The sequence below is a fragment of the Corvus cornix genome, chromosome 4 (genome assembly GCF_000738735.6).
Source record: "Corvus cornix cornix isolate S_Up_H32 chromosome 4, ASM73873v5, whole genome shotgun sequence".
NCBI lineage: Eukaryota > Metazoa > Chordata > Aves > Passeriformes > Corvidae > Corvus > Corvus cornix.
This window is the reverse complement of record NC_046334.1, coordinates 59,910,921-59,923,883: the sequence shown is the minus strand read 5'-3', so window position 1 is coordinate 59,923,883 and position 12,963 is coordinate 59,910,921. Positions and strand designations below refer to the sequence as shown.

General features: G+C 37.4%; 1 protein-coding gene across 1 annotated transcript in view; it reads right to left on the bottom strand.

Annotated features, from left to right (window-relative positions):
* The window catches only part of CLNK (cytokine dependent hematopoietic cell linker), a 57,223-nt gene that overhangs the window by 11,680 nt on the left and 32,580 nt on the right, over window positions 1–12,963 (bottom strand). The window contains exons 6-12 of the mRNA XM_019287247.2: window positions 11,625–11,784; window positions 9,831–9,907; window positions 9,490–9,535; window positions 7,155–7,183; window positions 6,788–6,807; window positions 5,191–5,319; window positions 2,201–2,228 (exon numbers count right to left, since the gene is read on the bottom strand). Coding sequence (XP_019142792.1) covers window positions 2,201–2,228; window positions 5,191–5,319; window positions 6,788–6,807; window positions 7,155–7,183; window positions 9,490–9,535; window positions 9,831–9,907; window positions 11,625–11,784 — 489 coding nt within the window. The remainder of the gene's footprint in view (window positions 1–2,200; window positions 2,229–5,190; window positions 5,320–6,787; window positions 6,808–7,154; window positions 7,184–9,489; window positions 9,536–9,830; window positions 9,908–11,624; window positions 11,785–12,963) is intronic.

The following is a 12,963-nucleotide window of genomic DNA, read 5'->3' as shown; positions in this document are numbered from 1 at the left end:
TAAAGAGAAGAACAGTTTATTCTTTGTAGACGTTGCACTTTGAGCCTTCCTTATAAGTTACTTCCCCGATAATGTTTACCTATTACTTAGTAATTTGAAGTCTCATTCAGGCTGGAGAAGACCTAGGCAGATCCTAACCTGAGCTCCTGCTTAAAGCACAGAGAACTGTGAGATGAGACCTGGGGTCTCAGAGCTTTGACCAGCTGGGTCTTGCAAACCTCCCAGAATGCAGATTTCACAGCCTCTCTGGGAAACCTCTTCCAATACCCTCATAATTAATTTTTCTTCCCTATTTCTGGTTGAAACCTTCATCATTTCAAGATGGTTGCCTCTTGTACTTCCATTGTGCACTCCGTAGAGCGCCATGCTCTGCCTTCTTGACAAACATCTCTCAGACACTGCCTGGCAGCTGTTGGGTTCTCCCAGGGCTGTCCCCTCTCTGGGAGAGAGCCCAGCCCTACCAGCCTCATTTCACAGGGCAGGCACTGCATGCCCTGGCTGTCCTGGTGACCCTGTGCTGACCCTCTCCCCTCTGTCAGCTTCAGCCTTGAGCAGTACTCCAGGTGTTGTCTAATGAGTGATGAGTAAAGGGGAATAGTCTCTTCCCTTGATCTCTTGGCAGTGCTTCTGTTGACGCAGCTTGATATGCTGTTGGCTTTTACGGCCATCAAGGCCATCACTAGTGGCTCATGTTCAGCCTCAGTCTCCAGGTCCTTCTGAGGTGAGCAGAGGGTTTAGTTCATTCTTGGGCAGGATTTTTCCTTTGTCCTTTCCAGTTTCAAGAGACTCCTCAGTACCCTTTCCTGCAGCCTGTCTAGGTTATGGTGAAGGGCAGTCCTTCTCTCAAACCTATTGACCTACTCTTCAGTGTCTGGAACCCTGACAAGGGCACACTGAAACTTTTTAGGTCATCACATCTATATGAATGAGAAGTGATCAAAATTAAATTTTATCTTTTCCATGTCATGAAAGACACAATATTTCTCCTAACTAAGAGCCAGTTAAAACCTGAGATGTCTGTGCAGCTGTACAGTGTCCATCCAGAAATATTAGTTACAGCTGTAAGATATTTCTTTTTCTTGGGAGGGTTTTTGGTTTGTAATGAGTCAGTATCCAGGAAAAGACAAAGTTTTTTTTGTTAAAATATTATCTTTCTTACCAATATATCATTTTTTTAACATTATGTGTTAATTACAATATTACTATCAAACCATGTTTTTGTAACCATCTTTCAAACTAAAAGAGTTTTTAACCCTGAGAGGAGTGAAGTTTGGGGCAGCCTTGCAGTCAGAGCTGCAGAGAAGGAAAACTCAATGTATTTAAAAGTTAGATCTCGAATAGTCTATAGATTTGTGCTACAACCTGCTGTGGAAGGAAACAGTTTGAATTAACTATCATAGTTTCCTTTCTTCTGTTCCTTTTAATGAGAAAAAAAATTAAAATCAATTCAGTAGGAACACATTAGTGCAGGAACTAAAACATTCAGTAAGAAGCACAAGATGCTATAAATTATAACCTCTCTCCAAATTTTCCAAACATTCTTTAACAGTCTGCATGTTTGTAGGGACTGTATCTCTTAAGTTTTATGGGAAAACACTTGTCAGAACTAAATTCCTTTATTGCTAAAACCATTTCCTCTGCTTTACTTCACTGGTCTGAGCAGAAATAGGAAGGAGAGGGAGAAGGGAGCTGGGGGATAGCAGGTGGCGTTAAAACTGAATTTAAAACCACCCCATTTTTGTTTTGTATTGAAATGGGTCATCTTATATTTGAAGAATTTATATTACATTAATGCTACTACACTCTTCTATTGACCTTTTAATTTCAGTTTTCTGCTTGTGAAAATGTATGTGGAAGCTCTGTTTGTCTGAAGGAGAGTGTCTCCTGCTGCTCCTCTTCAGGGGCACCCACATCAGGCAGTTATGAGAGGTGCTTTTATGTGGGTAGTTGGACAGGTGGTTTTGCACTGTACCTGTGTTTTTATTTCTGCAAACAAATTCAGGAACTTACCCCATTCAGAAAGTAGCAGTATTGAAATTGCAACACACATTAAAGATGGACACTTTTATGACCCAAAGCTAATATAATTCTTACAGTATTTTTTACCTAATAGGCTAAAATACTATTGCAAGAGGGGCTGTGTAGCCATGGAATGTGTTTGGCTTTTATGGTCGTAATATATACAAAGATGAATACTTACTTTATTTGATTCCTTAACAGATGAGTGTCTGGAAAAGAAAGAATAATATGCAAACCATTTAATTATGTTAAAATAAAAATCACTTTGAGTACTTAAGTACTTTGCTTACATCATCACTGAAAACTAACAGCCCTTGACAAGGGAAGGATTTTGTTACTGCTAGAGAAGTTCAGAGGCTGGTTATTTTTTTACATGAATTATTTTCAGGAGAAGTATCTTAGACTTCCTTAAAAAAAGAATAGCGTCCACTGAGTTCATTATGGTAAAAGACAACTTTGTTAAGGATTTATACTGGGAGGAGGGGAAAAAGAGGAGTATCAACTTCAACACTTTTCATCTCATGCCAAAAGGTCTTATTACACACTTCAGAGTCAGCTATAAATGGAAGTAAGTTCCTTGAAGACTGAAGAGTTTCAAAAATGAAACACTCACAGAGGCAGAATGGAAAGTGTAGAGGAAAGAGGTGCAAACTAGGGAAAGATGAGTGGAGAATGTTCCTCATGGTCCTGATTAAGTAGGTGTTAAGGTATTTTTCTGCCTTCTCCTGATATGCCTGATAACAGGAATATCATCCTTTCCTGGTAAGGAAATATTCTCCCTCCAAAAATAGACCAAGTATTGAGTCTGGCATCTTTTGTTAGATGTTCTGGTTATAATGCAAGCTTATGCTTTTTAGCAGCATGTATCATAATAAAAGAGGGGACCAGATTTTACCAGTTATTTAGCAACATAAGGTGTGAATAAGCATCTTGTAGTTTTTGGAAGGCTCTGAGATTTGGTTCCTGTTTAGCCTATCTCCTGGACTGATAAAATATGACAGTGAGATACTTTGCTAAATCAGTCAGAATACAAAAGGAAGATCTGATATAGGAAGCCCTGGGAGCTATTTTTCAACAGTGACAAGGTCTCTCTTTCTCATGTCTGTGCTGAAAATATCAATCAGCATGGAGGCCCGAGGCAAGAAATTTGGGAATGATCAGTTTGGAGAAAGTTTCCGGAAGGCTAGGAGAAAGGAGAGGAACTGTTTTGTGTTTGGATAGTTGCTTTTGTGTTAGCTTCTGCAATTTGTTAGCTTGGTCTCCAGGGCCTTTGCTTAGAGTGTGAAAGCCCATATTCAGCATACTGGGTGCATGGTGAAGTTCAGTGACATTAAAGGTGTGGTTGCAGGGTTGGCCTCCACCTCCAAGGGACATGCCCCTTGCATGGCCTGCTTACCACGGGCATGTAAAAGTTTAAGTCATACCAAAGCTTCCAAGATACATTCCAGGATCCTGCAACTCCTTATTTTTTTTTATGAAGCTATTTATAGAGTGTATAAATAATGACGTGTTAAATTTTATGTGTCTTCAAAATCTTGTTGGAAAACAGGACTTGCCCTGCTACATCACATCTGTGGTTGGACAGCTTTGCTTACAGTCTAGCAAAGGACTGTAAGCTGTAGTGCCATACTCCTTCCCTCTGCAGCTATGTATGTTTTCTTCTTACAAAGCTGTAAGTGGACTGAAGATGGATGAGAAATATTTTGAGTGAAGTGCTTGTGTATGAAATTTCTTGAGTGCCTTCCCAGATCATGCATGGTCTTATTCTGTGCCATTTCTGTCTCACTCATGTGATAAAAACCCCTAGTACAATAGACTTGACATGTATATATATCGCAGAATTCGGCTTTATAATAGGACCTTTCAAATGCAAGTGCTCTACATTCTGATGTCTGCTGGCACCATGGGTTATTACATTTCTCACAATGCTTTCAATCTATGTGCTGCCCTACCAAGGGAGGGGATCAGTCGTGGTATTTGGAACTTTGCAGCTTTATGTCCGGTCTTGCATCTGAATATGAAGCTACTTCATATTAATAAAATGTCTTAGCAACCAACAGCATTTGGAACCTAATCCATGAGAAAACTTAAGCACCTTCAGGAAAGAAAACCCACCCCAACAACCCAGAATAAGAGCTCACTCATTAAGTATATACTTAACTTTAAGGAAAAGATTATTTCCTTGGTTTATAAGCTTATTTTCCCCGAGGGATTTGTAGTGATCTCTGTAAAATGAAGTAAAATTCCATCCTGCTGAGCTGAAATTGAAGTCATTTAAGGAAGGATGGACAAAATTGACACAGCTTCTGGTTGTTATAGGTTTTTGTCAAGAATCATTTGAGCATCATACCCTGTAGGCCCTGGATTTGTGTCTTTCCTCTTCCTGGCATGTGTCCAACACTGTCCCCCGTTATGAATGTGCATTTTGGTCACACAGCAAGAGCACATGCACTTCTGGTTATGTGGCAGTGAGCAGGGTAGGTATGTGCTCATCTGACTGTGTACATGTTGTGTGGAAAAAGCAATCAGACATAACCTGGCATAAACATGTGCTGGGTCATACAGCTGGACACAAGTGGTTTGTGCTTCAGGAGGCTCATCCTCACTGCCATGTCAGGATGCTGAATGACCATGGGTGTTGTGTGACTGAGGAGTGCAAGATGGAAAGGACAAGAAGTGATTTGTAGTCTGGATTCATCGGTCTCCTGGGCTGAAGCCAGACTTCTGGCTACAGATGAGTCATTTCTTTTGCTGAATGTAATGTCCTTGGGATGTGGAGTGTATTTCTGTATCTCCGGTGCAGTCAGTGTATTTCCTCATCTTTCCCCATTTACTTGTCCTAAGTAAATTGCATTTTTCTACTTAAAAGTGGTTGCAAAACTGGTAAATGTTGTTAAAGAAAAAAATAGGACAAACTTTAAACAAAGTATTCATGCAAGTACTGTCTACTTTTCTGCTTCTTTACTTCTTTACCGTTATTTTGTCAGTTCTTTTTTTAAAAAAAATGCCAGTGTCACATTACACTAAATACTACTTCTCTCAATTATTCACAGCTGTCTGAAGAATGACTTTCTTAAATAAAAGCAGAGGTGTAATGGAAGTAAAATCTTGTGGTTTGACCAGGGAGAGTGTTTTGATTCTCAGGGAACGAAGATGAGGAATGTACTGTACCTTGTGACTTTTGCTGATATTGGAAAGATGGGATCTTGGCTGAGCATGTTCCTCTTGTGAAAGACCTGGCTGCTTATTCTTGGCTCTGGAGGAAGGGGCTGATACTGCTTTGGCAGCATCTTCAGAGGCCTAGAGAAGTCAAAGAACTTAAAGAGCTATTAGGGAATAAAGGGGTTGCAGGGAGTAAGTTGTAAGTGGAAGTTCTAGAAGTAAGAGACTGGAATTTTCTGAGAGTATTTCAGTGTATTTGTGCTGAGCCAAGCTCAGGTCCAGGAGCTCTTCAGGGCCCTTCAGTAGCAACAGTAATATTGGATAATATTCTACATTTGCAAGACATTACTGCACCATGTTGTGTGGCACTTAATCCTGCTTTTGTGTGCCTCACGAGGGTGTGCCAAGTACAGCTCTGCAGTGTGGATATTTCTGGGTGGGTATGGCTGTGTATGTGGTCCAACCAGGGAACACACTGCAGTTTCAGACACACAGGAAAAAATGTGCTTCATCCCAGAAATCTCACAGGTAACCTGGGCCTGGTGTTTTCTGGCAGATGTGGGCATGCCCTGTTCATGCTCTGAGACCAGGCAGTCACAACCCAGCTCCAGCTGGAAGCTGTAGCATGGAGAGGTTTGTTGGGCAAAACTGGAGGTGCATCCATGGTACCTGGCAGAACTGCCTTCAGTGGTGGGCTCCTGGGGAGGGAGCCTTGAGTGTTTGCAGACTACATACCCAAATTAAGTCAGGTGAGAGAATTAAGAACCATTCTGGCCACCACAATACAAACAGAAACAAATAGTGAAGTTTTGTAGAATAATGGATTGAGAATGAGGATTGAGAATTCCTGCACTATTACAGTTTTGAATTTGTGAAATTATACTGCCCTTCTATGGCATTTCATACGTTTTAGAATCAAATCTGAACATGTAATGCTAATCATATTTTAAAATTCTTTATAGATTTTAGGGCAGTGAGTGTAGGCATGGAGGAATAAATTTGTCATTCCTAGATGACCTTTAGAAAGGTTTTTTTTTTAATCATAGTAGTTATTATTTGAGGTTGACAAAATCAAGAAATGATTAATTTTTATTTTTGGGCATATCATAGAAAAATATATTTGTGGAATAGAGCTTGGTCTATCTTCTGTGGGAGGAAGTGGAAATATTCCAGTTGATTTCTATACATGATTTAGATGTATAGCAAAAAGTGCTGGCAAATTGATTTAAGTGAGAATGAAGTCAATATTGTCACAGTGAACAGAGCCTAAGGCACCAATCAAATTGATGGAATATTTTTTTTTCTCAGCAATTTATATCTGGATTGAACCAGATTCAATATTTCTAGGCTTTTGACTTGTCCATAGGCACAACCAGGTTGGTTTTGAAGATGCAGGCCTGAGCTCCTGCTATGAACACTTAGAGCTCATGTTTTGTTCTCCTGAATTCCGTATCAGAACCTGTAAGTCCAAAGAGAGCCAGCAGTGAAAGGATGCTGGCTCACTTCCAGTCACCTCATTACCATGAGCAGTACAGATGGATGGGAGCATTCATTAGCACTGACTTCCCTGGGGACCACAGGTAAGTGATCTCTGATGTGATCTTACCGTGGGGGAGGCGTAGGCTCCTGGAAAAGAGAGAAAACAAAAATCTCTGTAAGCTCTTCTTCCCCTTAGTTTACTAGAGAGAAATGTGAAGAGTTTAGATTAAGTAGACATGCCTGTATCAAGAGTCAAAGGGTTTATGTGCTCTACAGAACAAAGCATCATGCTTTAACATGCTGTTTTAAAATCACTGAGGAATAAAAGACATCCTCATGAGCTGTGAATGCAGGTGAGGGAGATAATGTAGGACTGCAGACAGGAGTTCTCTCATCCTTTAGTTAGTGCTAGCAAAATGGCAGCCTGCATTTAAAAGTCTATTAATTGGCAAAATAACCTGTAAAAATTTTAATTGATGAGAGATTCTGCTTACCTGGTATCCATGTATTTTCATTCCTCCTCCTAAAAATAATTATTAATAATTCTTAGTAGAGTGCTACCCATAGAATTCATAAATGAAGTTACAGTTTTATTCTGGTATTGTTGTTATTAGTATGGGCAGTCCAACTCCATTCCTTGCCCTTCCCTGGCTCTACCTCCAGAACTCTGCTCTGGCTTTCAGAATGAAACTTTTATTTATATTTATAATACAAATATATTTTATATATATTTAATATATATATATTAAAATATATATAAAATAAAAAATAAAATAAAAAATATAAATATTTTATATATATTTATAAAATTTATTCTGGTATTATAAATTTAAATATTCTTCAGAGACTTTATATACACATATATATATATGCTTATCAAGTTAGGGATGCATTTTTTGTCTGTTTTTATTTTTGTATAGAAATATATAAAAATACTGTAAACCTATGAAGTCAAATCTATTTTTTTTCAAATATACCAAAATATGTCTGATTATTTAAATTAACATCTTGCTAATAAAAAAAATCTTACTTTATTTTCACTATATTTTGATATTGAAAATATTTTTCTAAATTCTACATGCTGAAATCCTAACTAATGCAAAGGAGATGCAAAGGAGATCTCAAGCTCTCCTTCAAATAAACCATAACAAATTGCTCTGAATAAAATAATGATTCCTTAAACGTTTAACATTTCTAGAAAATACTGCTGACTAAAAGTCTTCTGTGCTATTCATGCCATCTTGTGGCAAGGCCACTTAATAGCATGGGACATGAGAAAAAATGTTAGGTTATATTTAAAAACAGTGTGGTTATTATCTAAAAATTATATTGTCCTCTATAAACACTGTTCACTCAGGAATGGCTAAAATTACGTATCAGTTGCATTCTCAAACTCCAGAGTTTAATTTACCTTCCTGCACTGGCTTTGGTTCATCTTCACATCAGCACACATCACATGGAGACATGTAAATCAAACCTACTAAATCCTGGTGGAATTCGAAGCTTTACATAAACTGACAAACTGTCCTTGCCTATGATTTCTGCAGATTTTGAATCTGGTTTACTCGAATTTATCTCAATTCAGCTTCTTTCCAGGCTGCCTGGGGATTTGCCCACAAGAATCAATCTAACCTTTCATTTTCAAACTATATAGTGCTTACTTTCTCATCATCTGTAGGAATTATTTGTCTCTATGTTTTCATTATAGTATGAAATAAGAGGAGAAAAAAGCAAAAGCTGTTTTACATGGAATTCTTTGAGTTATTTTTCTGGCTGATCAAATTATAATAATTTCTGAAAATCAGCTGTTACAGCAAACACAAAGGGATCATATTTTCTTGGCTTGGCAATTGCAGTCTTTTTGACCATATCACCTTATGGTTCAAAGATTTGAAAATGGTAAGATAAAAAATACTATTTCATTTCAAAGCTAATCAGATATTTAATCCTTCAGTAGCTGACTTCATGATGTACTGCTACATCCAAAGTAAATTAAATACTAAAAAAGTGTATAGAAACCTACTTTGAAAATGATCTTGCAATTGAGTAAAACTGTCAATCAGAGGATTTAATATTTGGACACTGCATTAAGTTCTTGAAGCATCAAATAGTCTGTCTCTGATTTCACCACAAGAAACCAAACAGAACAAAAATTAAAGGTACATTTTTGACTCGGAATTAAAGGATTTTGAAGCAAAGTTAGGGTTAAAGGTAAAGCAGCAGAGAAAAAATATATGCTAGGTGATGTACCACACAATTAACATATTCTAGTAGGTGAACATTGTCAGACAGCCTCTGTAGATAGTTACCCTAGGATGTAAATCCCTAGTGGGAATTGCTAAAATTGGTATTACTATTAAAAAATAGTTATTAGATTATTCTTTATGATATATATTTATGCAAAAAGTCTGAGAAGGATAGGGAGTGAAAAAGCCTGACATTATTACAAGTAAAGCATAGCAGGGATCTTTCAACCTTCTAGTGGAAGAGTTTAGGAGACATAGGATTCTCCCTGCTCCTTATGTCCTTATAATACAGTGAAAAGGAAAATCTGATATTTAAACTGAAGGGCTTTTTTTCCTCCCCCTGTAGGAACAGGGAGCTCCTGAGATAAAGTATATCTCCTTCTGTAAAGAATTACTTCAGTGTCAGATAGTTGAAACAGTACTGCAAAATTTGCAGGATGATTGTCTTGGAAAGCAGCTGCTGCTCTGAAAACCATGTCTATTCTATCATGTGTAATCTCTGCCTATGTACAAAAGGTAAATATGGAAGTAGCAATTACTATTTTTTTTTTGCAGAAATGGGTACTTTTTTTTTTTATTATACCTCTTACATTTGGCACTCTTCTCCCCTCTGGATCAAATGTGTGAATCTGTTAATAAACCAAAATAAAGATGTGATGTTAGCCATCCTTCTTGAAGCTATGGCAGTAGAAAAGTGCTGCTCCTGACTGGATGCCTCTAAGACTTAGCAGAACCCCAGCAGTCAACGAGTGAAAGCAGGAGGCGAGGGCATCTGTGCAAAGTGAAACAGGAACGGCTCCAGGAACTTGGCTGGCCTGGTGCAAATGAATGGGATGTGTCTAAGACTTTAAATAGACTGCACTTTGGGGGATATTAGAGAAAAGGGAAATGTGTTTGTGAATAAGGTTTGGTGTCTTTACTTACAGTTGAGTGTTGAAGGGGCTGAGATGGGTTCTCGCTTGTTGGGGAAGTGGTACCTGAAGGCCTTAAGCAACGTTTATCTGCAAAAGAGGAAGAAAAATCAAGCCTGAGTAATTCAGTTATATGATGTTTGAAGAAGAAGGGCTTTTAATGTTTAAAATTTGGTTTTAAGGTCAGGTCTTCCCATTTTTATGGTATTTTATTTTTTTTTTCAGAACTTAAACACCATTTTAGCAGCTGTATTGAGGACATAGCATGACCCTGGTGATGGTTTTATGGTTAACCTGCTCACTGTGGTTAAAAAAAAAAGGCTTCATAAGCTGGTAAACAGTTAAGGCAGACATTTGACCTTAACTGTGGTTAGATTACTGAATTTGTTTTTCATTTGCACCTTTGCTCTTGTCAATGCTGTTGTGCTGTTCTGGTTTTGTGAGGGTTGTAGGGGTTTTATTCTCTAGGGAGTATTTTAATTTTTACTTTAGCTTTTAATAAAATCTGCATCCATAGCTATCAAAAAGAAATGCACAGGTTGTATGCAAGCATGTGTCAGTCATTAATTTTACATCTCAAGGGCACTGGTATTTATCTAGAAAAGATGACAAAAATGTTAGCATTGAATTTTACCCTTTTGAAATACATTTTCAGTCCTTTCCTCACTCTTGTATCTTGCCACAATATAGTTACTGGGGATAATAGACAGGCAAAAACCAGCTTTTTGTTTAATGTGCTTTATCTGAAATCACAAAACAAAAACTATGTCTTTTGGCTATTTTATGACAGTCTTACATAAACAACAAAAGCTTCTGATTGCTAACTGGAAGTTTTTACTACTAACCAAGATAAAAACTGTATTTGGAATTCACTTCAGATTTCCAAGTTAAATGGACAAATTAGTCTTGGAATAGAATGTAGAATATCTGGTTGTCCAGACTGATTGTGATCCTTTCACACACTGATAAACTTACTCACTTTAAAAGCCATCAAACAAACTTTCACAAAAAAATCAGCAGAAAATGTCTTTGCTGACTTTGATGTGAACTGGAGCAAGCTTTCATAGATATATTGATCCTGTATTTTCAGATATTTTTGGTTTATGGTTTCCAGTCTTTCTTATCTAGGACTCTCCCCCAGTTTTTTAACGATTTAAAACCTCCAGAGTATTTATAATGGGTTGGAGAAATGCACAGCTATGATGAGATTTCACTTCCATAAACAGCATATTAATTGGCTCTGTATGTTTAGGCATTAAATGTGATTTAGAATGGCTTTAGTAAACCAAAAGGTGATTAATGCAGCTACCTTACAAGGTTAAGAATGCTTGAGAAATACTCTCAAAGTAATTGCTTATTACTGCTATTTAAAGCATCAGAGAACACCATTAGAAGGAATACTACATAATCATCTGGAGGAAAGTTTAGTGTGTTCTTTAGTATGTTTTCCATCTTAAAGGTTTCTAGGCTTAAATAGCAGTGAGCTTTTCTGAAATGGTTATAGGTTTGATCAGCCGGTTTTTTGCACATTCCATGTGGAATGGGATAATAGAATTTATCCTGTGAAGGTGATATTAAAATTTAAAAAAGAGTGTGTAATTATTAATTAAGCATAATCTAATGAAAATCAGGGTAACTGTTGAATATGAAGAAGCAGACAAAGCTCTTCTCATGTTTCTGCCTACCAGTGTTATTTTCCAGTCAAACCATTGAATTTAAAAAATAAGTCTGGACTGAAAACTCCAAGTCTGTACTGTTCCTATATAACTCTAGGTTTTGCTCAGTTTCCACAGACAGAAAATGTTACCTGCATATTCAGATTCTTGTAGAGGTTTGGCAGGAAGGATTCTCAAAGAATGAATGGCCTCCAGCATGGAAGAACTTACAGTCTCGTACTCATCTTCCTCCTCAGATAACTTGGAGGAAAACTGTAAGTCACTCTTGCCCTTCATTGTAAAGTACTTGCTCTGGACAGAAGAAGAGATATAGAGATAATACAAATAACTTTAAATTCAAGATTAATTTCAGTGTGGAAATATATGATTGCCATAACCAGGCATTTTGGTGCATGGGAAATTTTCTGATGGAAACTGAAGGGTTGGAAAGTAGTTGAGGAAGTGGTTTGAGGATCCATATTTTTAATTTAGATTCCTAAAATAGCCATTTTGGAGACAGTTTAAATATCTCTCTGAATTTTGCCTCTCTGCTCTTGAAAATATAATGAGAGTGCTTAATTATATGATCATTGCAGACTTTTGAAACGGTGTCTTTTATTATAATATTATCCATGTGGTATTTGTATTGTACTGACTGTTTACATATGTTGCTTGCAAGAATATATTAACTAGCTCATCAAAAATGTCACACTTCAAAATAAAAACATACAGTGTTTTGGGGGAATTTGTGCTGGGAAATGTGCAGTCCAAGTGAATGTGATAACGAGTACATAAGAAACAGTGGAGTCCATGGAAATATGGTGCTGAGAGTGACTCAGGATGTCTCTGGATGTGTCTATACACTTGTATAGGTTTGTTCCAGATTATGTTCTGGAGTGCTGCCCCACCCTTCATCCTCACTGGTTACTCACTGGAACATAACTGCTGGCTTCCTTCAGCACAGAGCTGAGGTTGCTGCCAAGGGAGCTCAGCTGAGGGTACCCCATGCCTCTGGAAGTAATATCGTGTTACCAACAATGTAGGTGCATCCATGAACTTGGATGTTCTTTGATGTTTTCTTTATTCTCAAATTTATTTTATTCTGAAAATTTATTCCCTGATGTTTGTTTTATTCTCATTACTGATGGGACTCAATAGCTTCCTGACGTATCTTCTTCTATCAGTTAACTGCCCTTTCAGTCCATGCTTTTTTCTCTTGAGTGCCAAAATTTAAACCTATTTAAACCTCCAAAGACACTAAAAAAAAAGATTACTACCCACTTTATTTCAACTTTTATGATGCTAATGCCTATAATTATATTTTCTTTTAGTCTTCTCACTAAGCAAATATGCTTCTTTAAAGCTTTCCTGAGTTGTCAACCAACTTAAAAGATTTTGAATCTCATATTCCCAGTGTTACTTTCCTGTGAACTCTCTCCAAGTTGTACACACCTTTGTTACAACTTGAGGCAGACCTCCAAGGAGTGTTCT